Here is a 27322-nt window from a genome sequence, read left to right as displayed (position 1 = left end):
GGAGCCTTCCAACCCTGGACTTCACAGTTCGGTATTTCTCCTCATAGTAGATCTTAGCTCTCACTACAGTTTGTCATTGGTAAAGATACCAGTGCCGCTTCTTTGACATTTCCTGATTGAGGAGTCTCAGGTCTCCTGGGTGAGACCTGTTTAGAAAGTCTCACTTCAGGAAGGGAGGGAAGTAATGAGGCAGCTGTAGCCTTTGAGAGACTGACTGACTTTTGGACTTGATGATCTTAAAGGTCTTTTCCAACCTAGTTTATTCTCTCTATTCTCTCTGTGAAGCCGGTAAACTAAACATGATCGCCCTGTGTGCAAACACAGGAGGGCAGAGCACTCTGCTACCCCAAAAGTGATGCTCGTTAAAAATAAAGTATCCTTTAGGCATGGAGAGAGCATACAAGCAGCAATGGCTTCTGAATAACAGGTAGGTTTAAGGGGTAAGTTCAAGCTGGAATGACAGGTACACCAACTCAGTTTCAAAAAGCTGCTTGAAAAAGGAAAGCACCCAGAGGCATTTTCTTGGTGTCCATCTGTAGATAAGGAAGCTTTCAAGGGTCTATCTTTAACTGTCAGTACTTACTCCTGACTTCTTCTAATTCACTGTTCACAGTAGATGTAGTATTCCTGTCTCTCCTCCCTGGTTACACATCCCTTTCTTTCCCAAAGGTGGAGTTACAGAGAAGAACCATCAGCAACAAGCAGCCAACAACGAATAACGGGTGTTTTAGCTCAATAATTTCTTACAGCATTTCATAACCACTCTTGAACGTTATGGCTTTAAACAGCAGGACTAATTGCCATAGCAATTGATGGAGATCTCTCTATCTGACTGTGATTTCCTAGTCCATACAGGTATGTACACCATGGCATTACTCAGAAATGTCAATGTCATCCAGGTAAGGCAGATGTCAGATTTGCCTGAACACATGGCACATTTATTCTAGGGATCATAGAATCCCAGACTGGTTTGGGTTGGAAGGGGCCTTAAAGCTCATCCAGTTCCAACCCCCTGCCACAGGCAGGGACACCTTCCACTAGACCAGGTTGCTCCAAGCCCTGTCCAACCTGGCCTTGAACACTGCTAGGGATGGGGCAGCCACAGCTTCTCTGGGCACCCTGTGCCAGGGCCTCAGCACCCTCACAGGGAAGAACTCCTGCCTGATGTCACATCTCAGTCTCCCTAGATGACTAGCAGTAAGTACATTGCTAGTCTCCAGGCTTAGTCTGAAGCCAAACAAATCAATGCAAAAGAACTGCCAGTGACTGCAACAGGTCTTTGGGTCCAGGTACAGTATGGGATGCTCCATACGGATACTTCTCCATGTAGCTGAACTTGGAGTACTGAGGTAAGTTTCATTCAAGCCTAATGCTTCACATCCATCCAAAGAAAAGTGTCACACGGAGCATCAGCAGCTGTGTACCATGTATTTTAATAAACTGTATAACTAGCAGAAAAATAGTTTTGGATGTGTGTGTCCTCCTCCCCCCTTAAAATTAAAAGAAAAAAGTCAAATCAAACCCAAAATGATGCCAACCCCAAAACAGGAGAAAAATCCTGCCCCAGAGCAAAGCTGACACACAATACAGAGTTGGAAAAGAAAGGTCTTTGAGACATTCTTGGGTAAAGAAATGTTTGTAAAACACAAGGCAGTGAACCATAAAATGCTTATTGTTTTGATCAGCTTCTCTCTCTGTATATATGTATATGGAGATATACACATATATTTATGCTGATACACCCTTGGTGGGATGAAATAGTACATCTGTAAGGCAAAAAAGAAATAAATAAAAGGTTGATTGTGGGGAAGAACGTAATGGTGTCATTTCAGTCAGTGGAGTAAGGACAGTGCTCGGTTTCCTTACAGCGCACCACTGCGCCGCTTACCGAGGGACAACCTTGTCTCTCCATGGCTATGCTGTGTCCCTGGTCCACGGACGAGCTGTGAGCTTGTGATCTGAGTGGTCTCCTTCCCTGCTCCGCGTGCGAGCAGGACCCCAGAAATGTATGAAGCGTTCCTTCCCCTGGTTAATTCCCATGCTTTACCGTAATTTATTAGTATTTCAGTTTGCATTTCCCCCCTGCCCACCCACCCCCCCTCCCAGGTTTCTTGCACTGCTACGCAGGTCTCCATGGTAAGACGGAGCAACCCAGGTGAGCAATATGCCACAGGAACGTGCCGTTATCACGATATGACCGGATGGAGGAATTCGTTTTACAATGGATCTCATGCTACTTCGACTTCACCCTCAGTCTGCGGAGCCAAGTCATGCAGCAACCTCAGCTGCTCTGCACTGGGTGGGCCTGTGGGTCACATCTTAATCCAAAAACAAGGAAAGGAAAGAAAAGAATACTTCTTTTTTTTTATTTCCTTTTCTCCTTCCATGGAAACCTACCCACACAGGAAGAGTAGGCAATGCCATTCTACGCTGAGGTCTCTGCTTCACTCTTAGGCAAGTAAGTCCTGCGTTCAAAACAAAAGAGAACATATTCTTCTTCCTGTTGTTACACTGCCGGCCACCGTCCAGGCTTTCCCAGCTCTCAGTGCAGTGCTTAACAAGCAAACTAAGCACAAGCTCATGCTGGCTGCAAAGTTCAGGTCCCCAAAAAGGTATTGAGAGAACAGCTCAGTTTGCCAGCTGCTTGTAAACACCGTATTGCAAAGAAGGAAAAGGCAAACACCCCTCTCCACACCTCCCCCAACTTCCTTTTCCTTTTTCCTTTTTTTTCTTTCTTTTCCTTTTCTTTCTCTCTTTCCTTCTGTTTTCTCTTGTACGGGGAGGGGGGGTCATGAAGAGAAGCAAGACTTGTGCATCACAGACTGCGGAACTATCCCCCCAGCCAGCTTCCCACCCTATAATAATGCACAAGCCCACGTTATCCTGTACCTGCCCCCAGAAGGTGTTTGTCTCTTCATCTTTGTGGAAAGTCATGCAGTCTGATCTGCTGGGGGGGTTCTGCAGTGCAGGCGCCGGGTGGCTGGTTCTCCCCCTTTCCTGAGGCTCATAAATGATTGTTTTTGGACAAATAGGCAATAAGAGCCACGGCCACCCCAACGTAGATGCCAGTTCCGATTGTGATGGACAGGACAGCCAGGAAGAGCGCTCGCCGGGAGCTGGAGCTTGCGTGGTGGAAGTCCCCCTTGGCTACTGCTTTGTTTGTCTGCAAGATACACAACAACAACAAGGCAACGTATTTACTTGTTTCCCCTGGAAATGAAGATGTGATGCTCATTTCTTGGCTGAAACGTGGTCCTGGGATATGACAGTGAACTGGTTGGAGATCAGGGACTTGTTTAGTTGAATGAGCTAGGAAACCAGAGCTAGTAGACACTCTTTTAGCCTTAATTCAGATGAACACTTACGCATACAAGCAGGGCAGTTCCCTTGATTATCAGAGGGTTGACACACAAGCTTAGAAAAGAGGAGTTTCCATTTTGATGGTGTTTTTTGAAGTGGCTTTTGCATCTCTTGCCAGTAGCTCAGAAGACAAATCCAAAGCTCTGGCAATCGTATCACAACTTCTATGTAGCTTTGAGTACCCAAGCAGGTGCCTTGAATTCAATCTGATCAGCTGGAGTTCCCAACATAGTTTGTCAGGCTTTTTGGCTTGAGCACAACAAACCTCATAGAGTTATTGTATCTGTTAGTACAGCTGTCAATAATGAACACAGAAAGAGTCACTTCCTCACTGATGGATGTCTCCTGTGATGATCCCACAGTCATACGGACATCAACGGGATGGCCCCTGCACAAAGCAACATCTGGAGTTTGAGAAGTATTCAAATACCGGTTCTTCTAACACATCCTTCCTTATGCCTCCAAGACAAAAGCAACCCCCCTGATCAAAACAGGAAAAGGCAAGCTAAAATTGGACAAGACTGATCTACCCATTGCCAAGACCACTTAATGCCATTTCAAGGGGTCTCAGCCTCGCAATATGATTAAAGGAGGATGTCCTTTTTATAGACAAGGGTATGATATCAGCGGGGTCACTCAGCAGGCAGTAACAGATCTGTCACTTACCAGAAATGTCTTGTAGAAGCATATGAGCTCCCTAAGTTCTGAGACAGTCCTTGTTCCCTTGCAACACTGAGTGAGGAATTCATAATGCTTTAATTGTATTTCCCCACAAATGCTCGATGTCCTGGGATGTTTTCTCCTTCACTGTCACCTATTGCTCTATTTATGTCTTTTATTTTGCTATCTTGCTACTTAGAGCAATTTACAGCAGCCAAATGACAAGCTTTCCCGCTGAAAAAAGGGCTTCTGGCCTTTCTATCAATGACTTTATTAGGAGAACCGTCTCTTCTCATTCATCAACCTCATTTTTTAAGCATAATGCCTTATAAATGTTTCAGGCAGAAACCATGTCAAGCAATATGTATTGAGAGAGAGACTAGGCTGCAGGCAGGGGGAAAATGATCATGTCAAAACAGCAACATCTAAACACCTCCCAGGTGTTTATACACCTACTGCCGTGTCTTCTAGTTTAGCTGGGTACTCACTTTGCAAAGGATGACCGGTTAGTGACCATGGATTTCATGAGCTTCTTGTCTGGGACCTCCAAATACTCAAAAAGAGCCCTTCCCACAAAAACCCCAGGAGCTTTAGGCATCATGGATGTACTTGTTAGGGTGGCTTAAAAGTTATGCCAAGGAAAACAAAGAAAGCTTTATAATGACTTGGTCATTCAGCTCTCCAAGCATCTGCTAGCCATTGCAGCATCAAGAACAGGCTTGAGCAGAGAGGCTTCTATACACTGAAGTTAGGCTGGATTTGTCAGATGAAGGTAAATGCACAGCACTGAAGCTATTTGGGCTTTTGTATAGAGCGTGGTAAACAGTTTCACACCTCAAAATGGAGGGAAAGTTTGAAAATGTTGGAGCATTTCAATTTGACATTTCTGAAATGTCACGTTACGCTATGAAAAATTGGGCAACATTTTGGGTTGACCTCTTGGAAATGAAACTTTGTGCCGTTTCAAAACAGCATTTTTTCACTGAAAAAATAGATGGAAACTCAAAGGGAAAAGGAACCATTAACCAAAATGTCAAATAATCTGAAAACTTGGCAGTATGCGTGATTGGATTCAATAAAAGAGGTCAGATCTTCCCAAAATGACGAGTGACCCAAAGGGATTCAGAAGGCTGATTTGTCAAGCACTAATAGACCATTTTTTTCTATAGTATCTTCAACCTAGTGACATACCTGCTCACAGAGAACAGCTTTTATTCTTGATGAGCTCTCTGATGACGTTTGTGAAAGGATTAGACCTATGGTGAGTATCTTCTGCTGGCGGAACAGGCCCAGGCTTTCACTGAAGTCCTAGTTTGCAGCAAAGTACCTAATCTGAATGTGGGGCTTTTCCCTTTAACCCGATGCATGTTTTGTCACATTTGGCAAAATCAAATCTCTCCTACATCCAATTCTGGATGTAGAGTGCATTGGTACGGGCACATGAGAAGGACAATCTTATATTCCTCCTTTATTCCTTTCAGAAAGGTTTCCATTGTGATGGAGAAATCATCCACGCAGAAGCCCCCTCCATCAGTGTCAGACTCGTCTGGAAGGACTTGCTTATCACTAAGAAAATGCTTTGTTGCTATCCCCTAATTAGCAAAACCTTCCCCTTCCTGCCCAGAGTCGCTGTATGCAAATTGCAGCATTTCTGCAGGTTTAAGCTAAACAGATCTGGAAAACAGTTGCTACACAAAATGCAACCGAGGCCAGTTTTAATAGGTTAACATCTGGCAACGAATAAGCGCTTTTTTTCTTGGCTTGTTTGGGCTTTTTTAAACAGGGATCAGGTCTTTGGTACCCCTGTGCATGTTGAAGAAATCCCTTGGTTTTGGCAATCCCCATGACAAGGGGTTGGAACTGGATGATCTTTAAGGTCCCTTCCAACCCAAACCAAATCATTCTGTGATTCTATTATCCAGCCCATTCGATGCCTGACACAGAGAAGTGACATTCTGGGGCTTCCATGCCAGGAATACCTGTGCTGTAGCAAAACCCCATGTGGGATATGAGAACAAGAAATGTCTTGTGTGCTCATCTGGCATCCGTATCGAGCCTGGAAATGGATTTCTGGGAGCTCCTCTTCACAGGCTCAGCTCTGGGATCACTAAAGCAGTACTGGCTTTTTATTACTTCTTTGCCCTGACGAGCAAAGCTGAATCCTACGTGGTATTAACTAGTCCATCATGATTGATGCAGCTGGGACTGGTGGAAGAATGAAGGTCCAAATGCCTTCCTAACAAAGGACTTGATTCACTACAGCCTCTTCAAGCTAAGCGCCTTAAATTAACTATTAAGGAATACAAACAGCTATTCTAACAGCCTTAAAAGTGGCTGCAGAAGTAAGCACTTTTCCTAATCAAAATGATGTTATCTCTGGAGTTTTACAGTACTTCCATTCATTCGCTGCTTCCTTTCTCTGGCAAGACTGTGGCTGGCAGCCAGATGATTGATGAACCAATTTAATACAGTCTTTGGGCAGCAGCAGGACCAACAGGTTTGATAAACAGATCAGGGGACAAGCGCAAGACATGAGGTGAATTATGAGTGGGGGTTAATTCATCGGATAGCACCAGACAAGTTCCCTCCCTGCACAGCCAGAAGATGAGACACTTCTTGCAAAGTGCTTGGCTCCCAAACCCCCTGCCCCTTGGTTTTCCCTTGATCTGTGTCCTCTGGATGCCCAGATATGACTTTCTGATCAATTGGCTAGATACTGGCACAGGTTGTGATTAACCTGGGTGCTCCAAAGCTAAAAACAGGGGCTTGAGAAAAAACCAGCCCTCAATCAATCCTCTCTTTAGAGACTTTGGAAGTCAGCCAGGAAAGTGAGGAGGGGCAGGGGAAGGAGGAGTAAGGAGGTCTGGAAGGTTTGTCTTGCTTTGTATAACTAACAAAACGAATGTCTTCTTGTTTAGAAACACTTTCAAGGTACTTCCCTGGAGTTTCCACTTGAGCTTCTGCAAAACATATTCATCATGTCCCTGGGCTGCATGTTTTATGGGCTGAGAGAAGATGAATACTGCACCTCCATAACTGCAAGGCCAAAAAATGCTGCTGCATCCCACAGTGACTCATATATCACACTCACAAAATACCTTCTGGTACACTGTATCTGGAAACAAGAAACACATTGATCACAATTATTAACCCTGCCTCATCGCCCTGAAGTGGGAGAGCAGAGTGGCTCCACGTAGGAGGAGAACGGGGTATCCTGACCCCTTTGGTGAGGTGATGGGAGGACTTCTTTTCATTTCATGGTGAAGGAATGGCCGGCAAGGAGCAGGGATGCACAGGCTCCATGAAGACACTGGCCGGACCGTGGGTCTTAATTCTACAAGTGGCATGCAGAAATTGCCACAGAATGAGGAGTAACTCGTACAGAAAACACTTCTGGTCCCGTATCCTCTCCTGTCTTCTACTCAAAAGCTCTGGCAACTGCTTTTAGTTTGCCCGGCTTGTGCTGATCTCAAATTTCTGGGCAGTATCTTCCACTTTCAGGTTCACATCACTTCATTTTCACTGATGGTGAGAAAGAGACTCCAGAGACTTTGCTAAAGATACAGATGGGAAAGGGTGAAGTCAGGATCTGCCTCTGGACCATGAATGAGAGCAAAGAGTCTGCAGTGGAAAACATGGGGCTGGCAGACACCCAGCACAGGGGTTGGGATATAGCAGGAGAGCTTCAGGAAAGAACCAGGGGACTAGGAAGCCTCATCAAACATATTGACAGACTGAACTGGTGAATTAAATAGACAACAAATGGTTCTTTGCTGTGTCAGGCATTTGCAAATCACATTATGCCCATAGTATAACAGAAGCTTCAGCCTGTGGCACCTGGCCTTTCAGATACCAAAGAGCTCCTCTAGAGGTTTCCATCATTTCTGCTGGGAAGTTGGTCCTGGAAATGGACATGAGTCTCAAGCAGACATTCTCTGCCTGGAACTTACTGTGGAAACAGTGGGGAGCAGGCATCACAGTGAAGTGCAGGCACTTCAAAAGAAACACAAACCTCTTAGGCTCAATGCTGGACCTAATCTCTACTGCTTACGCTTCTTTTCCTCTTCAAAGGAAGGCATCCAACCCAGCCTAACCTAGCCTTCAGGCTGCAGTGTCCAAAATCAATTGCTGGATCACCTTCAGGAAATTCCCATCCACACTCCAGTGGTGATAGGTAGATGCTAGATAACTTGCTCAGGATTGATGTCTTTCAGTAAGGGGTCAGTCCCATCCTGAGCATTTAGAAGATAGAAAGCACAAGAGCTTAACCATACCCTGCTCTCTGATTATATGGTAGCACTGAGATCTAGTTGGGATGGCCGATAAGGACAGTGAGGCAGTAAATGCTTAGCCCACGTGGAACTTCCTCTGGGGCAATGCTGAGATCTGTGAGTACTTGGGAAGGAGTGAGAAAACGATGATCCAGGGATGTCACCAGGGTTTCATTAACACATAGAGAGGGGATAAACTGGCATACGCAGCTGCTGCTGCTTTGCTCGAGGCTTCTGCCAGATGTCCTAAGTGCTCTGCTGCATCTCAGAGTGACAAAACAAAATCCAGTGTGAAAACCTCCCCCTCAAGGCTTCCTTTCAACAATGGATCCTCATTCTAGTAAACAGGCTTGTGGCCAGAGCATAGCACTGTGCAGTGTGAGTGCTTCGCAGTGGATGCTGATTCCATCATCAGCCCCTCTGACCTGCCTCAGCCCCTTCTTTACTATGACTGGTAAGTAAAGGCAGAGAAACAACAACAGGCTCATCACAGTGGAGGTAGGAACAGCTACCAGTGTGAAGGCAATGAGAATGGACAGGCTGGTGACCACCCTGTGTCTGGAGTAGCCTCTTGCTTTGCACTGGAAGTCCATGTATAGTTTAACCCGACCTTTCTCCACCCAGCCCTCCACGTGGTACTTCCTTCTCTGTGAGCATCACCACTTCGCCCTGCAGCAGCACATGAACTTCCAGCCTTGACAAAACCCTGCCAAGCTCCTGGGTAGGAGGCAGGTGAAGACAAGTGGCCTGACTAACATAATCCCTACTGCCACCAAATGAAACGATGCTGCGTTGGTGGGAGGGGATGTAGCGGGGACAACATTTATCCCTGGAAACCTATGAAAGGCTCAGGGGAAGAAAGTGTGAGTGGGGAGAAGAGGAAGTAAACAGAGATCAGCATGAGTTTGCCTCTTCTGCATTATCAACTCTCATAACATCTGGGCTTCAGCCGTTGCATCATTTTGGTGTCAATGTTTTCTGCTGGAATTTGAAATCCAATGGAGGCGAAGACGTGACTCAGCCCCAGGCTGGTGCTGCCTGCGGCGTCTGATTGTGCATTCAAGCGCAGATAAAACTATAAATGTCCGAGTGAGATTTCGACACTTGGAAAAACAAGAGCATAATAATGAGAACAGCAGGCATAAAAGGCCTGAATGAGCAGAATGTTTTTAGACAAGCTCCACAGCAACAGCAGTTTGTTTGATTGCACTTGAAAGGATGAGACCTCAGCCCGCGGTACGACGGCAGCTCTGTTTTCCGGGCATATACAAGAATTTAGGATGTTTATGGTAGAGAAGATAATTTCCTCCCCCCTTCCTCTTTGCTTCTAGTCCTTCAGCAGATGTTGCCACTTTGTGATGGAAGAGGAGAAAACTTGAGACAGGTGGCATGTGATGAAGCCCGTTCTACACACACTGACTTACATATGCCCTGACACACTTGTGCATGGGTTCATCTCCTCACACATACGTATGACCCAAAGGAGAAATTCTATTAGAGTCTGTATTTCTGAGTTCACCACTGACATTTTACCCATGAACATGTCATGGATATTATTTGGGAACAACATCATGGAAGTATTACAGACGTCTATGCTTACTCTGCTCTTCAAATCCTCTTCCTACCTGCTTACGCCACCGCTGGACATAGGTTATTGGGTTGGAATATTCATCTAGTCCTAGGATGACTCAGCATTGCTGGTTCATAATGCAGGGTGATGTGCTCAGTTAATCCATTATGCTAATACGCCATTCCTGTATTTATTTAACAAAGGACTGTGGATTTTGCTAACATTATTTAGTGTAAGAACTAAAGTCACCACATTCTGGGCAAACCCCCCCTGTTTATTCCCAATTGAAGTACACAAAAAGCACTGTGAAATCCTTCAGCTTTCTGCTAATGTTTCTGTTCCCATTCTTATCAGAAAATTCTGAGCTGGTGACAAGTATGGGAATAAGACAGAGGGCTTTTGTCTTTCCGATAGACCACTTCTTTCAAAACAAAATCTACTCATTTGCTTTCCATTTCTCTTCTTTCCTCCGTTTTTTAAGGTGTCACCACTGCTTTTACAATAGGTCCTATATTTACATGGCAAAAAGATACTGACCAAAGTCCCATGAAAAAACACGACTGAAACATTCCAGAAGATAGAAACTCAGCAGGAAGGTTTTAAAAGCTCTAGAGGACAACAAGAAGGAGATCTTATACTTTTTAAACAACTCAAACTGAATCCAAGATTGACTGAGCATGGGAAGTGACGTTTCTTTCAGACCAAGGGCAAAATAGAGTGTAAAAAACTATGCTGAACACAAATCTGTGCTACCAGATTATTTTTAAATAATGGAGGTTAATTTAAGGAGTTTATAGAGACAGTTTTGAAATATTTCATGTTGCTTTCGAGCTTCAATTTGTGTTTCGGTTTGGTTTTTATCTCTATATAGGCAATAACTCCACCTTTCAGATTAAAAACTTTGCTCCAAATGAAGAAGGGATTAGTTTTGTTCTGCTTGGAAAGGTATTGATTTGGGGTTTCAGAAGGTTTTCAAAAGCCTCCTGAGAGAAGAAATGTCTCAAAACAACCTTTTTTTTCTGAAACCATGCTATATATGTATTTATATATGTATCTACATATCTGCACACACAGCCTTGACAAACCAGCTAAAGGTTGGTGCATAAATTCTCATTTGGCTCCAATATTGGTCATTATGCATTCAATTTTTAATCGCTTTTCAATAATTGACATGGTGCCTCCTCAGAAATACGACCCCTTCTGAGGAAGGCTCCTCTTGTTGGGGTTGGGATGGCCCCAAGCCAACAAACTCCTGTGGAGCAGTCACCTTCCTGAGAAGGGATGGTCTATGGGGCATTTTGTGCCTGCTGCTGGGTGGTACCTTAGAAAGCACCTAGACTAAAAGGGAGAGATCGAGGAAATTATTCCTGGCTAGGCTGCTTGTACTGTTGGGGAGAGCTGGAAGCTGCATTAAATGGTGCGATCACCGCAGTATGAAGATGATGTTCCCCATCCTCCTTGCCTAGCCCCAGAACTGTGCTTGGATGGGGAAAGAATGAAAAAAGAGAACAAAAAACTGTGCTGTGAGACAGGCATCCTACCCAGACACCCACCGGCATCTACTCATGCCAGGATACACCTCTGCACAGGCTGAAGAAACCAGAGGCATGCTCATCTCTTGATTCAGCTCCGTTCTCCGTAGAGGAGGACTCAACAAGATCTCATTTTTCACTATGGGGAAAGTTCATCAGCTGACCTGGAACAATTGATATGTATTTGTCACCGTTGCTGTTGGCATGGAGATGGAAGGTCTAACCTTGTATTAAGCTGTCAACACCCTGAAATGACTGCTCTGTCTTTCCTATGACTCAGCGTCTGCAAGACAAGAACTCCATGTTCTCCAGCAATAACACATCACATCACCGTGCTGTCATGCCAGCAGATGCTAGCCCCTAATCTCTCATGTACAAAAGTCCTCCCTCCTACCACTGCAGTACTCCCAGGCTCCTGTAATTCAGTGGTGCGGGGCTTGATGTGTGGGGATTCCACCCCAGGGCTTTATCTCAGTCCTTGCTCTTGCCCTGTAGACTTCTTACCCTTTGATCTCATGTTACTTGTTTCTGCTCCCCTTATTGCCCCTCTGCTCCTGGTTCACCCTCTCTTTCTTCTACCCAAAACCAGCAACCCTGCTTTTGTGTTACGCGGATGTTATCTCCACACCAGCAGGAACAGAGCTCTCTGCAGAGCTGGGCTGTGGGTGTATAGAAGACATCCAGGCAGCAGCACTACCTTGCCAGGGGTGGGCAGCTGGAAGGAGCCCAGCAGCAGCCAGAGTGAGCTGGAAAGGCTTTGCTCATCCTCCTGCTGCCCAGTGAACAGGGTACAGAGTTGGTGATGGATCAGGGTAGCTCTCCAGGAAAGCTGTTGCTGAGGAGTAAGTCACCTGCCTGAGCACTAAACAAAGCCTCTCCCAATCCAGTCTGTCTGCTGGCATCATAGAAAGACCAGAGAGACCTTGCACCTGCAGTGCCTTAAGCAGCACAGTGAGGGACCCCACCAGTTCTTGCAGCACAGAGCTGTTGGTTTCACCTTCACAATAGCAAGAACATCCTTCTAATGTGCCTTCATGGTGCCCAAGTCAGCTCTTACTCTTGCCCTCAGGAAGAAACTAAATTAGCTTGAGATGAGTATCCTCAAGGATTGCCTAGCTTTGCTACTCTTTCTTCCTCCAGCATCCTACTAATGCTTGCAGTAACTACCTTATAATATTGTCTTGCTGCAGGTTTGCTCCCCAAATCGCCTATTGCCATACTAAGAGAAAGGAGCAGGATGGAGTAGAGCTGCAGCAGTTCTTACACTGGCATCTTGGGACCATTTTATTTTTGATTCATGGGAGCCCCAGTCAGAATATTTGCTGCTTTGATGATAACTGGTGGAAGGAAGAGACCATCCCAAAGGACTCTTCTCCCTTTAACAAACTGCTCCACGGGGGTAGGGCTCTTCCTCACTGGAAACCCATTAGCAAACAAACATAAGTCCTCATTGTCCAACAGGGAGGGCAGAGATTGCTAATAAGAATCCTTCTTAGTGGCTCTGAGGGGTCATTAACAACCTGGCCAAGTTTTTTTACTATCAAATTATTCCAAAGCGTACAAATGAGAGCATGACGGTTGCTTCTTTTCTTTTCCTCTCCTTTATTCTGTTGCATATATATAACAAACATCTTGCTCCCCGTGATTTAATTGGCCTTGCTGTGTCTGCTGAAAGCAGTGAGAGACGGAAATCAAAGCTCCTCTCTCCAGCCAGTTGGCTTGTCTAGCAGCAGGAGGGTCAAACCTGAACAGTGGCTGCTGCAGAGGCAAGGTCCCTGTCAGCAGGAGGGAGGAGTGTGTCCCCCCCGTCTGCACATCCTGCGGGAGGTGGGGAATGCACAAACACATTCGCAGTGGGAAGATGCAACCTGTATGGCACACTCTTTTCTATGAAGAGGGATAAAAGCCTCTGTAGGATGCGCTGGTTGAGCAGAGGACTCCCTCTGTGAAATGCAAACGTCAGGAGTCAGAGCAGGGTCCCTTTGATCTCAAAGGACTTTTTTTTTCTTGCTCTCCAGTCCCTTCCCTTTAAATACTGCGAGAAGAGTGTGCTATCATGGGCATAGGATCACAGACTCATAGAATGGTTCAGGTTGGAAGGGACCTCAAAGCTCATCCAGTTCCAACCCCTGCCACAGGCAGGGACACCTTCCACTAGAGCAGGCTGCTCCAAGCCCCTGTGTCCAACCTGGCCTTGAACACTGCCAGGGATGGGGCAGCCACAGCTTCTCTGGGCACCCTGTGCCAGGGCCTCAGCACCCTCACAGGGAAGAATCCTGCATCTGGCAGGATGGCAGCTGCTATGGAGAAAATCACTTTCACATATAAGTCCCTTTAGCTTGGCCATCTTGCGTCCAGGACTAGTCCATCGCATATAAACCTGTCCTGCATCACGGGCTGAGCTAATGGGCTCACCTCAGCCTAAGGCAGCCTAGGAGGAACCAGCATGCCCTGGGACCTGACACCTCATGGACCTCTTTATCTTGAATTGGTTGTGCCAGGGTTTTCCCAAGAGCTCAGCCAGCTGGGGTCAGAGAGAAGGGGCAGGCGGTGCCAAACTGTTGTTAAAACATGCCCTGCGTAAGAGCAGAGGAGTGACAGAGATCTGGTCTGTCCCTGGGGACCAAGTCCTCAGACTTGGCAGGGCAGAGGAGGAGTAGCAGTCCCACCTGCGTTATGCAACAACGGTTTTACACCAAATGATGTGGGAGAAAACGGACCACGTCCAGAGGTGGTAGCAAGTGAGCAGGGTGGAAGTCCAGATGTGGAGATACAAACCCTGCGGATGCTTAAACATCTTCCACCATGTGACGGTGGAGCTATAAAAGGAGGGTCATGCCAGTGAAGCACGAAGCCTGCCCTGGTCTGGTATCTCTGTTGCATTTGTCCATCAGAAGTTTTCAGCAGGAAGTAATTTGTGTGGGGAGGGATTTGATAATGAATTATTCCAGAGCTTGCCTGCTCTCTTCCCCCTTTTCTCTCTTTCAACTCTCTGCCCCACTGGGCTAATACGTGCTTCATGACTGAAATGTACCATGAAAATATCCCACTAAAATATTCATGAACAACTGTTTTCATTGCTCAGGGCTAAATGAGTCTATGGTAGCTATGCAGCCAGAGGTCTAAGGCAGCCGTCTGCTTTGGTGACCAGCACTCCCCCCTCCAGTCTCCTTCTGTTCCCCGTGTGTCTCTCTCTTGCTTTGTCTAAGCTGTAAGCCCTTGAGGACAGGCTTATGCCTCTCTCTTATCGTTTCCAAGGTGTTAGCTTTGATCTGTAGAGCACCTAGCACAATAGGGATCCTTGTCCTGGACAAGCGCTGGTGGCAGTAAAGCATACACAGACATTAGCACACATACACATCCTCGTGACACTATGTCAATTGTCCACACTTTTCTCCTCCACTAGAAAACAGCACAAGGCCAAGCAAATGTGGTTTCCCTGCACAGTGGAGCTGGATACAGGAGCACAGCATCGTGCTTTGGGGCACATCTTTGCCAAGGAAGGGAACCTGGTCTCTCTCCCAGCAGACCTCCCCACTCGAGTTCTGCGGTACCTTTAACTCAACCTAGCTATTGGAGCTACTGAGCTATCCATGGGAGGCCATGAACAGCATTTATGTTGTTTCTTCTCCTGGGAGGGCAATATGCTCTTCTGGTGGGAAAGGCAGACCTGGAGGTTCACTTCAGTGGAGTGCAAAGCACTGGAGGAAGCGCTTTCCATGCTCCTGGAAGTGCAGACAGGAAGCTTAGCTCCAGCCAGGGCCGTGGATGTAGTGATGGGCATGACTGATCAAGGTTCCTACAGTAATATCTTCTGCTGGCAGCAAAGGTACATCACAAAGCTGTTCACTGGGTGATGAGTGCAGCTTTCACTCCACATATGCACCAAAGCAGGGCAGCTGCTTTTTGGCCCATCTAGGTGGGCACTTCTCTGACTGTCACCACTGTGTGAACTGAGAACCAGCTGAGAAACAGGCAGTGACACGGCTCCACAGAAAGAAAAACACCAGTACTACAAACAAAAGAAGCGGTGTCACAGCCTGGAATGAGTCCCCTTTCAAATGAGCCCTTCACTAGGGAGAAGGAATAGATGTATTATTTGCAAGGATGTGGCTTGGGGCAAGGCACCAGGTCACGACAGCAATCTCAAGCATGTTTCAGTTGCCATTGCTGCTGTTGCAGCAATTGGGCTGAGTCACTTCAGTGCTCTTTAAAAACCATCTTGCCTTTAACTTCATGTGATAAAGAACTAAGGTTCAGGCCCTTGTCCATTGTAGGGAAAGTAATGAAAGGATGTCTATAGCAATTTGAGGTTACCTTACCCTCTCCTTTCAGATTCCCAGTGCTTTTGGAGATCCTTAAATTATTTCCATGGCCTTTCCAAAACATTGGAGTGCTAGTGCCAGGGCACATCTTCCAGCTTCACACTGGAGAATCATGGTTTAATCTGGCTGGAGTGGCAGAGGAGAGCTGCCTGAGCTCACATAGGAAATGGTAAGCTTCTTGAAGCTGTTTGTGTGTGAATTCCTACAGTCCAGGATTATATGTGGATGAGAATGCCTTTGGTCTTCAGCAGTAATGCTAATTTCTTCCTTCTTCAGTTCAGCTGCTCCTTTCTAACACTGGATTTCCTACTTCAGCAACTGCAAAGGCAGACTGATTCAATTACAAGAGTAATTCAAGAGTAGTGCTCAATTTTCCCCTTTTACTGAAGAAGTGCTTTCCTTTTATAGTAGCAAGGGCAATGCAAAGCTTATCCATAATTGAGCCTTGGTGAAAAGGCTATTCCAACAGGGTGTCAACCTCTTCATGTCAAAAGGACATTCACCTAAAGGACAGCATCTCTCACGCCCAACTTCTTTCTTCACTTCCATTAGCATTTTACTGTGATTTACTGTTGTGTTTGCCATTGCCAATGAAAACACTGAAGTTTTCAATGTTTCCAAAGAACAGAGATGACTGGGGGAATATGGGGAGCTGGCTGGGATGCGAGGTACCTAACGTGTTTGCATGAACACCTCCTACTGAGTCCCAGGGAGCCCTTTTCCTGTGGGGCAGGAGAGATGCAATGTGCTTGTGGCATTGCCAAGGATGAGAAGCAACGTGGAGTGATGCCTATTGCAAAGCGTAGAAGCCGAAATACATCTCAGGAGCCTATGTGCCTTGAGGTCCTGTTAGCACTTACTTAGAAAACAAATACATATTTAAAAGGGAATGTAACAGCTACAGAAAATTGCCAAACCATTCTATGATTGCTGAAACAATTGAAATCTAAGCAAACAAAGGTGTGAGGGCATGTGCAAACCCAAAAGAGGTAGGTGACAGTAGGGACCTTTATGGCTCAGGGTCCCCTCCAGTGGCTTCCCTGTCCCTCTTGCACTAGGTACTCTGCAAACCAGAATGATTCTCCCTCCTTGGAGCACTTCCTATCAATAGCCATCAGCTTAATTACGCTACAAGGAAGCCAGAAAGGAGTTCACAGCTGAACTTCCAAGGGCAGGAGCTATTTGGAAGAAAGCCCTGGGGTTATCCAGATCTGATGCAAAGCTTGGTTTCTTTGGGATGCAAATGCAGGAGACCAGTAGCACACCCAGTAGCAGGTGGAAGGTGAACTAGGCTTAGTGAGACAATTACAGCTAATTTTCAAGCGATGTGCACTGAAATGTGCCATGAATAAAACATCCGTGTTCACATCCCTCATCAGTGCAAGTCTGTGTGCTTACAATGTGATTTCAGTTAAACAGGGAAAACTTCTATAAGAAAAGCAGCTCCCCTCTCAGTGCTGCCATCCTAAAGCTGAGTGGCAAAACACCATTTTCCCCATGTTGATGGATGGGGATAGACTCAGAAAAAGCATTTTCACTATAGTTTATTGAAACATATTGAACTGCCAGTATATGGCCTCTAATACCAGGTATTTAAATACACGTGGTGGTTTAATCCCAGTCAGCAGCTCAGCTGAATATTTGCAAAATGACTGTTAACTGCCCACTGGGCAGCAGAAGGATGCTACAAGAGCACAGGTGAGCAAGCAGGAAAGCTCTTGGAAGGGTTCCCCGGGGTCTAAGGACGCACATTCCATGCTCCTGCTATTAAAAATAATGCTAAATTACCTCAGTAACGCCATCGTTTTTGGTGCCATGGGATTGCTGAGGAATATAAAGTGGCATTTTTGGAAGATGCATGCCTCCTCCTCTCTCAGCAAGTCAGGCTTTCCATCAGCTTCTGAGAGCAAGGCTCAAAAGTCATGCTTCACCGGCACAGCCCGCCCATGGGGAGCAAGCCTGAGGATCCAGGACATTTGTCTGTAAACCAAAATCATGCGGAAGTCCTCCAAGAAAATTCAGGGATGCATAGGCTAGGAATCAAGGCTGACATCCTGATGTAGGAAATCAGAGTATCTTCTTTATTGCCAGGAGTTCTACTTCTGAAATCAGATGGATGAGTTAACGTGGCGGGTGGGTGGTGGTTACTGCATTGGATGATGGGCTTGAACCTGCGTCTGTGTATATTTTATAGTGCTCACAGAAGCTGTGGCTGCCCCATCCCCGGCAGTGTTCAAGGCCAGGTTGGACAGGGCTTGGAGCAACCTGCTCCAGTGGAAGGTGTCCCTGCCCTTGGCAGGGGACTGGAATTGAATAAGCTTTAAGGTCCAGTCTGGGATTCTATGATAATACATGATGTGAATAAAGTCACTGCAAATCAGATGCCATCCTCAAAAGAGTTCAAAATCCCTTGGATCAAGTTACGAGTGAGGACCACCCTTGTTTTTAGGGAAGAAATTACAGCTTTCCTGCCCCTGTCAGCTGATCTCTATGGAGCGGAGGAGGCGTTCGTGTTTTGCAAATGGGCCCGGGCTATTTGCATGGAGCTGCTGCAGCTCCTCTCGCTGTTGTTAAGCTTCCTTTGAAACTTTCCGAATCGGCTTTTTTACACCCGCCCACCAGGAGAATGACACACTCCCAACAGCAACACGCTCCTGCTGGGAGCACACACAGGGAGCAGCCGCATCTGAGACACCAGCTCTTCCCCACACCTTCCCCTTCCTGCAAGGACACCAGCGCGCATCGTCAGGGCTCTTGCCTCAAAGGGCAGCATCTATCCTCTGCATCGGTCACAGCAGAGAGCAGTGAACACAGGGAGGGGAAGGCAAGATCTCAGGTCGCACAGCATAAGCAAGAATAGCCTTGGGTCCTTTAGTCCCAGCCTTAAATTGTGCCTGATGTCTGAGCATAAATGAGTGGAAATTGCCCAAGGAAGCTGTGGCTGCCCCATCCCTGGCAGTGTTCAAGGCCAGGCTGGATGGGGCTTGAAGCAAGCTGGTCTAGTGGAAGGTGTCCCTGCCTGGGGCAGGGAGTTGGAAATGGATGAGCTTTATGGTCCCTTCCAACCCAAACCAGTCTGTGAGTCTATGATCTGAATCCTTGGAAATCTCATCTCTGATGCTGCCAGGTTTGGAGGAGAGACTGCTCTTCGAGATACAAAAATGCTGGAGATCAGAGCTTACTCCATCAGCAGCACTGCTCTGCCTCAGCAAGCCTGAGCCAGGAAAAAATAAGAGCTTGTTTAACAGGAAAGAAGAGACACAACAAGTGAGGCAAGGCTCCCCTACACCTGGTCTCCAGCAGAGGGAAACAACTGATGCCCTGGGAAGCACAAAAAGGCAAGGCAAGGACATCATGCTATTTTGCCTAACCCCCCCTCTAGTCTTCAAGGCAGGTTGCCATGGAACAGGAGTGATGCAAAGATCTCAGATCCCTTTGTTGCTTTGTTCAGTTCTTTTTGCTGTGAAGATCTCAGCAGAGCCATCAGCCTGGCTCATGTAGTCACTATAAATAAACATAGCTGCCTACTGTAATATCAAGCAACGTTCCAGATAGGGGTGCTGCCAGAGCAGCTGCTTGCTGCCTGATCTGGGTGAAGAGGACGTGCACGTCGAGAGGGGGATGTGCAGAATGCAGGATTCGCAGAAGAGGGGGATGAAAATCGCTGTGGCTGCTTGTGGAGCACTCACTGAAAGTGCTCCTCTTGGAAGCAGGGAAGTTGCAATGGAGGAAATAGCTGTCAGCCCCAAGAGCCCAGAAATACCGACCCCTGAGGGGGAATTTGTCATAGCGCTTTCTTCAACAGTAAACTTGCAAGGCAGAAGCGTAGATTTACAGAAGCAAACAGCAGGGCCTGGCTGGGAGTTTTCTCTCTCTCCATGTGTTTTAAGTCTGTTTGCCTGTAGATGGAATTTGACAGCACGTTGACTGCTCTCCGTGAAGGTTTTCCTGGGGATGTGTAAAATAGCACTGAGGAAAGGAAGACACTTCAGTTCCAATGCTCTGCTGCAGTGCTGCTCCAAGGCAACTGCACTTTGCCTGCCCATTGTCTCTCCTTTACCTGAGGACCAGCGTCCTCACTGGGACTGCATCTCCACCATGATGCACCATGGACAGGAAGCACCAGGATGCTCCTGCAGGGAGTCCTACCAACACTCAAGAGCAAGAATATAAAGGAGAGCAAGTCTGTGTGGAAACACATAGACTTTTAACTGCAAACGTGGGTTTTCTTTTGTTTTGCTGTGCCTAGTGCATTCTCACCGAAGCAGGGTGGTTTTTTTTGTCATTAAACTCTTATTTTGTAGGGAGCTAAAAAAAGAAAGCAAACACTTCTTTTGGACTAGCTAGCAAAACCGCTTTAGATGGCCATAAATATATCAGCACAGCTTGCTGGTGTGAATCGATAACTGTTCTTAGTCATTCACTATGGGTTTACTGAATATTAAGAAACCCACATAACAGTTTTCCTCCTGCTAGAGGAAACTACCTTTTATTTTCAGGATCTAGGGGGTTAATACAATAAAGCACCAAATGAGTAAATGTTACTCCAAAAATACACAGTCTTGAACTCAGCAATCCTGCAAAAGCAGCTAGCTCACCATCCAGGAAAGCCGCTGAAATAGTACAGTATGTACTGTTTCTAGATGATGCCAGAAAAAGCAAATGTGAGCAAGTTACAATCGTAACAGAGCTCTCCTGTCAGTTTGGTGAGATTACCTTCACCAAGCAAGGGACACAAAACCTGGAGGAGGAAGTGAGTATCATGCAAAGATGAACACCAAACCCAAAAGCGAGGTCTCACAGTGTAATGGCACAAAAGCAACTCACAGATACCAAGAAGAATTCAGAAGGAGCCAGCCTGGAGTCTTGCTCTGTTTCGTGACTCAGAAACAGAGCATAGAGGTTGAAAACTAAACCTTAAGAGTCTTTAATACACTTTGTAATGGGAAATGGAGAACTGTTGCCTCGTAAGGCAGGGTCTCCAGATTGAGTTTTAAGCATCAGACCCATGAAACTTCATGAGACTTCATGAAAAGCATCCAAAGTTCAAAACTGGAATTTTATCCAAAGGCAGATTTTTGAAGTCTGGAAAATGCTCTCAGGATGAGAAATTACTTTTTTTTGCTCTAGGTGATGGAAAAACTAATGGTGGAAGGAAACTGATACCAGGTCTTCCCTGCAACCTCTACCCTGCTCCTTGAAGAAATGAGCTGCTTTTCAGTCCCATCTACCTTGAAAGCGTGCTGGCATTATGCTTTCAAACAAAGGTGAGTGACAATCTTGACAGGAGAGCAAGTAGTCACCCACTCCAAGACTGGGAAATAGGCTAATACGGGAAAGGCACCAGCTATCAAGTAGCCAGTAAACTAGTTCCAGTCTGAGATTGCTGCTGTGTAACATTAAACACTACTGTGACTGACATTGATTACAGAGCGGAGAGCAGAGGCATGTTAATAAGTCAGTTCCAGTGTATATCCAGCTGGCATAAGAGAGGATTTTAGCAAAACCAATTATAAGCTTGTAGAAATCTTAAGCTCTGCTTATAAAAGCCATCCCTGACCATTCATCTGCACTGGTCTCTGCTGAGGTCAAGTGGTAGTGCATTTCCCTTCTTTAATCTCTAGAAAGCTTTTCCTAAACCTGAACCCAGACCAGCTTCACTGCAACGTAGGACTGAGGGCTTTAGCCATCCTGGAGTGGATGTGGAGAAGAGTTAATTCCCTCCTTGTTTGCACTTGCCTTTCACATACTTGAAGTGCTCCTGCATTTCTCCCTGTTCAACTCTTCTACAGGCTTTTCCTCTGCTCTGCTCTGCAGCAGCAAGGAGTCCTAGCTGGTATTCAGGCACTGATAGCACTGGCACACACTGAAAACGTAGGCAAGAGCAAGAAAGAAGGGCTGGCACAGGCAGGGATAATAATATGTATTATGCTGAATTTTATGTCAGGACCAGAAGGCTCTTTATTACATGATTTTATTCTTTACAGCTCCCAACACAGCAGCAAATGCATATAGTAGACTGTAAACCTCTGCAATGTAATCTATGTAAATCACAAATATAAAGCTATGTAATGTTCCCTTGTGGTGATCCAACATCAGCATCATCAGCACCAACAAAGCCAAGGGGGACCCATTAATGCTTTCACTGGCGTGCCTTTGTTATCAGAGATAAAAGAAAGGATTCCTCCCTTGCTTGGGTTGCACCCCCAACACAAGTGGCTGCTGCTGGCTAGGGGACCAGTAGATCATTTTGTCACAGAGATGCTGGCGTGAAAGCTGACCCACAGGACTGTATGAATACAGCCCTGAAAGTCATCCCAGATAATTCCTCTTTCTCCTGCTGGAGGTATCTGGGAGCTGGAGGCTGAACTAAACCCTGGAGAGTGGGAACCCCAAATGCGTGAGTGGGAGCCCCAGATGCTTGCATAATGGCCAGCCAGCTGTGGCTGCCCCATCCCTGGCAGTGTTCAAGGCCAGGTTGGACACAGGGGCTTGGAGCAACCTGGTCTAGTGAAAGGTGTCCCTGCCTGTGGCAGGGGGATGGAACTGGATGAGCTTTAAGGCCCCTTCCAACCCAAACCAGTCTGGGATTCTATGACAGGGATCTTCTGAGGATGTGGCATAGTTAGTGGAAGGGACCTGGGGTATCCCTGGTGTCACGGTTTAAGCCCAGCCGGTAACTCAGTACCACGCAGCCGTTCACTCACTCCCCTTTTCTCTCCTGGTTCCCGGAGGCATGGGGAGAAGAATCGAAAGAATGCAACTCCCACGGGTTGAGATAAGAACAGCCCGGTAACTAAGGTATAACACAAACCACTGCTGCTACCACCAATAATAATAATGATAAGGGAAATAACAAGGGGAGACAATATAACCGCTCACCACCCGCCGACCGATACCCAGCCCGACCATGATCTCACCCTTCCAGGTAACTGCCCCCAGTTTATATACCGGGCATGACGTGATGTGGTATGGAATACCTCTTTGGTCAGTTTGGGTCAGGTGTCCTGTCTCTGCTTCCTCCCAGCTTCCCCTCCTCCCTGGCAGAGCACGAGGCTCAGAAAGTCCTTGGTCAGAGTAAACATTACTGAGCAGCAACTAAAAACATCGGTGTTATCAGCGCTGTTCCCAGGCTGAAAGTCAAAAACACAGCAAGGCACCAGCTACTAGGAAGGAGAAAAATGACTGCTACTGCTGAACCCAGGGCATCTGGACACATCCATTCTCTGTATAAGGAGACTTACTCAAGAAATTTTAGAATGGGAACAAAGGAAGTGCCAAGACAAGTGTTACCTTTGTCTTGAGGGAAAAAGAACCCATGACAAAATGGGTTTAATGATCCCAGAGGACTTGCCTTTATTCCTAGGTGGGGTTTTGCGCAAGAAGTGAGTTCCCTGCTCCTAATCTGTACACAAACTGCCCAGTGCTGCTGTGTCAAAACCACCATAGAGCAGCAGCTGGTGGAGTTCAACACTGCACGACTGGCTTCCCCTCTGAGGTTTTGAAGGGACCCTAAACTGGCATTCAGCCCATTTCTTGCCCATTTTCTCACCTGCGGCTTGAAAGGAGGTGAGGAGGAGGCAAAACAGAGGTACATTCACCACTGCATGGGAATGCTTGCAATCCAGGACACGGGTGGCATGCTTCTGATGTTTGTGCCGCTTGCAGCTCCTGCAGGGAAGCTGCCCACAGAGAGCTCTTTGCCTCTGAGGAACCAGATTCACTTGCTGTGAAAGATGCTGCTTGGAGATGTTTCACTAGAGGAAAACTGGCTTCTGAACCAATCAGGAGCCCTGGCTGCTGAAATGATCAGTGGCACATAATTTCATGTTAAGAGGCATTTGCCTCCTGAGGGCCATGTTAATGGAGTCTGACTGGGTGTTGATTTGGTTATCCTTTGCTGCTAGGTATACAGATAGCATCTTGCTCAGGCAGGCAGGCTGCATGCTAATGATCCTTCCTCAACAGGGGCTCAGAGGCACCGAGCTCTCAGAGATCCTTGCCACAGAATGTGAATCAGAGCAGTCAGGGCATCCCTGCAGGGGTGGCTCAGTGGGAGGGTGGCTTCCGAAGTCACTCCTGCTACAGGGGGAAGGCTTAGCCCATGTCCACATGCTGCTGAGGCCACTGCAGAAGGAATTCTGGAAGCTTCTGGAAGCTGAGGAGTGAACTCATCAAGTGTTCCAAGAGCAGGATAGATGCACATTATAGAATCATAGAACCATAGAACCAGCAAGGTTGGAAAAACTCTTCAAGATCATTCAGTCCAACCGTTCCCCAGCACTGCCAAGGCCACCACTAAACTATGTCACTGGGAGCCTTGTCTACATGGTTTGTGAACACTTCCACCACTGCCCTGGGCAGCCTGTTCCAATGCCTGACTGCCCTTTGGGGAAGAAATTGTTCCTAATATCCAGTCTAAACCTCCCCTGGTGCAGCTTGAGGCTGTTTCCTCTTGTCCTATCACTTGTTCCTCGCGAGCAGAGACCAGCCACCTCCTGGCTCCATCCATCTTTCGGACGGTTGTAGAGATGTTACAGATCTTCACATGTTATCCTGTGGATGACCATTTCCAGTGAATCCTCATGATGTTAGAGAACACATTTGGCCAGAAAACAAGCAAGTTGAAAAGGCAACTGCCCAAATGGATGCGCTGGCATTTGCTGATGCAAAGCTGTATTGACAGCTCCTGTAAAAATGCTCTCAGGACAGCAGCCAGAGGATCTAGGCTTGCACTCAGTAGTGACAGCAGGTATGTCAGAGCAGCAGTAATGAGTGAATAAGGAGGAGACGGAGTATGGCTGGTTTGTGTGTGATTTCAGCTCTTAACTGCTGAATAAACATCCCACCTACCTGTACTGCACTTGGGAGCCCCAGATGTGAGCTGGTACCCTGTAGCCCTGAAGGATGGGCTCTACCCCAGGGAAAGGCACTGATTTGACATGCCTTTGTCAGGGGATGTCAGGGTCCAGGTATACCAGGTCCTGTACAAAGGTGTGGTTACAGACCCTTTCTCCTCTGATTTCAAGGCCTGCCTCTCATGCTCTGGATTCCCAGCAGACTGCTTTTCTTTCTAGCAGCCATATTTTTGGCTGTTCAGCCCAAGGTGTTTCCAGTCACAGATGCTCCCCATCAGGCGTTCTCTAGGGCAATACTGCTCCCAGTGACTTCAACCAGTGGTGCATGAAAACCAGCAGCTCTGCAAAGTAATCCACTAAATCTAAAAGGAAGTCACCCAAAGTGACACATGTCAAAGCAGCTGTGGGAAGTGATGTGAGCAAGAGGAAAGCGGGGTTATTGGTAGGGGTGGAAACATACTCCTTCCCTATGGAAAACTTTCAGCCCTACTTGACAGTGCATGGCGCTGCTTTCATTCACGTTGACTTCATGATCCCTGCTCTCAGACCCAGCTGATAAACACAGATGTCTAAAGAATATCTCAGTACTCTCCATTCTCTAAGAGAACATTGTGTCTGCCTCTAACATGGTTTTTCTTGTTTACCGTTCTAAATAACAACCCAGTGGTTGCAGACTGATGGGCAAGATGAGCTTAAAGGTCTTTGCCGTGCCTAGCGTCTATGATCTTGTGAGTCATTTCAGTCAGAAAAAGAGGAGGCAAAACATTTGAATGGAGCTAAAAAGACGTGACATCATGACTCTGATTCCCTTCTTTGGAATTAGCAATAAACTGAATTATTCTCAGCCACTTACCATTAACAAAAAATCTTTAACTTGCTTCCTCCAAAATACGTTTCCCTTCCCTCCTAAATTAATTCAAGAGAGAAAAGCAAGAGGCTTTCTCTTGTATATACTCAAAGCACAGCAGTTTGCTCTTTGAGCAAGTGATAGAATTTGAGGCATCACAAACGAATCAGCAACGTCTCAGCTGTATGTACAGCCAAACACCAACAAAAATACTTAACAGCAGCTTCTAGCAGCACTTTTTGTTCTGGCTGCTTAGTTGAACATCCTGTCCTGCTGGTCTGGCTAAAAGGCCCTGGTGAGATCCTCTTGGCATGGCTGTTGATGCCTTTGAAAGTACTGCACTTGCTGGTTCATTTCATTTTAAGGTGAGAAGTCAGGATTTTTCTCAGTGGACTGCATGGCACAGTGAAAATCACAGCAACACATAACATCACATGAAGTGGTATTCACCTGCAAAGGGGCCTGAGCTGGTTCAAGGACTCCCTATCATTCCCAAGCAGTACACAGGGCTTGAGACAAGACACAGCAGCAGATGATGGCAGCCAGCTCTGAGCTTCAGTTTCATCTATAAAGGCTTGCTTAATAGTACAGGGATACTGAAGTATAATTCACGCTCTCTTGAAAGACCACCCCTTCCCTTCAAACCCCTTCAAATCCCATCTCTGTTCAGCAGAAGAAACACCAGGCAAGGTATCTAGCTGCCACCACTTACAGTACCACCATTGCCTTCAATCTCCCTGTTCTCTCCTTGTTAATGACACAGTCACACAGTGAAAAAGCAGTCGTTCCCATCAACGCATGCAGTGGTACAGAGCTGCATCCCTGCAGGAGCAGGGAAAGCATGCATCCTCCTAACTGCTACAGTAAGTAGGTATCCAGACTGGACACCTAAGAGGGCATGCAGCTCACATGTTGGCCAGAGATTACAAACAGTGGTATTTCTATCTTTTACCCTTGATCCTCAGCATAGCAATTGCTAGGAAAAATGATCCTTGCTTTGCCAACAGATGCAAGCACATATGGTGAAGACTCCAGGTTGGTGAGGTACAGGCTGGTAGATTAAAAGAGGAGCTGAACATACTGAAGGGTGATTTAATGCCGACAGTAGTGTCACCGCTCTGTGCTCATACTGGAGATAGCAGATGATGCACATTCTGCCAAAGAGATTTCACAGAGGTTCTGATTTTCCTTTGCACAGAGCTATGACAGCAATCTCTCAGCTTAATTAGCTATTGCCGAAATATGTCACACTTGGTAGGAGGTAAATGATTTTGGCCTTATCAAATAATTTGCGAGCATGCTGTTTCCTTTGTGGTCACAAAAACATCACTGCCGCAAATCCACAAGGGAGCTGTTCTGGATTGGGGTGGCGGGGGAATTTTGTGATAAGAGCAGGGCTCTGTAACAAAGCAGGAAATGCAAGGAAACGGGAATCTCTGCTCTAGGTTTCACTGTGGCATTGCTTACCGTGAGATTGTTCAGGTTTGGCTGGCTTCCCAAAATGAGCGGAAGCAGCTATTTCCCCCAAATCACTTGAGGCAAACAGCAAGTCAATGTAATCTTCACGCATAGCCTATTTCAGAGGTGAAACAGAAGCTCCAACTGGAGCTGCAAGTCTGAGCTGCAGTAGTTCAGATTCCAACTGCTTTGACCCTTTTCCTCCTAGAGACACCTTGAATTTATAGGCATGATGGCAAACCATGGCATCTTTTACATCTGATATGACTGATGGATACACCTACGTAAGGGCTGCAGGGTAAGGCCACCAAATTAGGAGGCAGAAATGCAGCAGTGTGAGCTCCTTCATAGATGAAGTAAGGAGGCAGGCGGCAAGGTCCGAAATGGGAGCATAAAGAAACAGTTGGGAGGCCAACCTAAGGACAGCCTTCAGTGTGAACA

General features: G+C 46.6%; 1 protein-coding gene across 4 annotated transcripts in view; it reads right to left on the bottom strand.

The window, feature by feature from the left end:
- Positions 1–2096: 2096 nt before the first annotated feature.
- Positions 2097–27322, bottom strand: part of SYNDIG1 (synapse differentiation inducing 1) — a 57062-nt gene continuing 31836 nt past the window's right edge. For 2 of the 4 annotated variants that reach the window (XM_062605947.1, XM_062605948.1), the window contains exon 4: positions 2097–3163. In XM_062605947.1, coding sequence (XP_062461931.1) covers positions 3005–3163 — 159 coding nt within the window. In that variant the 3' untranslated portion in view covers positions 2097–3004. The remainder of the gene's footprint in view (positions 3164–27322) is intronic. The other 2 variants (XR_009962227.1, XR_009962228.1) reach the window with 2 other exon arrangements.

The sequence above is a fragment of the Pezoporus occidentalis genome, unplaced genomic scaffold (genome assembly GCF_034315485.1).
Source record: "Pezoporus occidentalis ecotype Australia unplaced genomic scaffold, CSIRO_AGI_Poc_V1 ctg93, whole genome shotgun sequence".
Classification (NCBI taxonomy): Eukaryota; Metazoa; Chordata; class Aves; order Psittaciformes; family Psittacidae; genus Pezoporus; species Pezoporus occidentalis.
The sequence above is the reverse complement of the archived record's forward strand: the minus strand, read 5'-3'. Positions and strand labels throughout refer to the sequence as shown.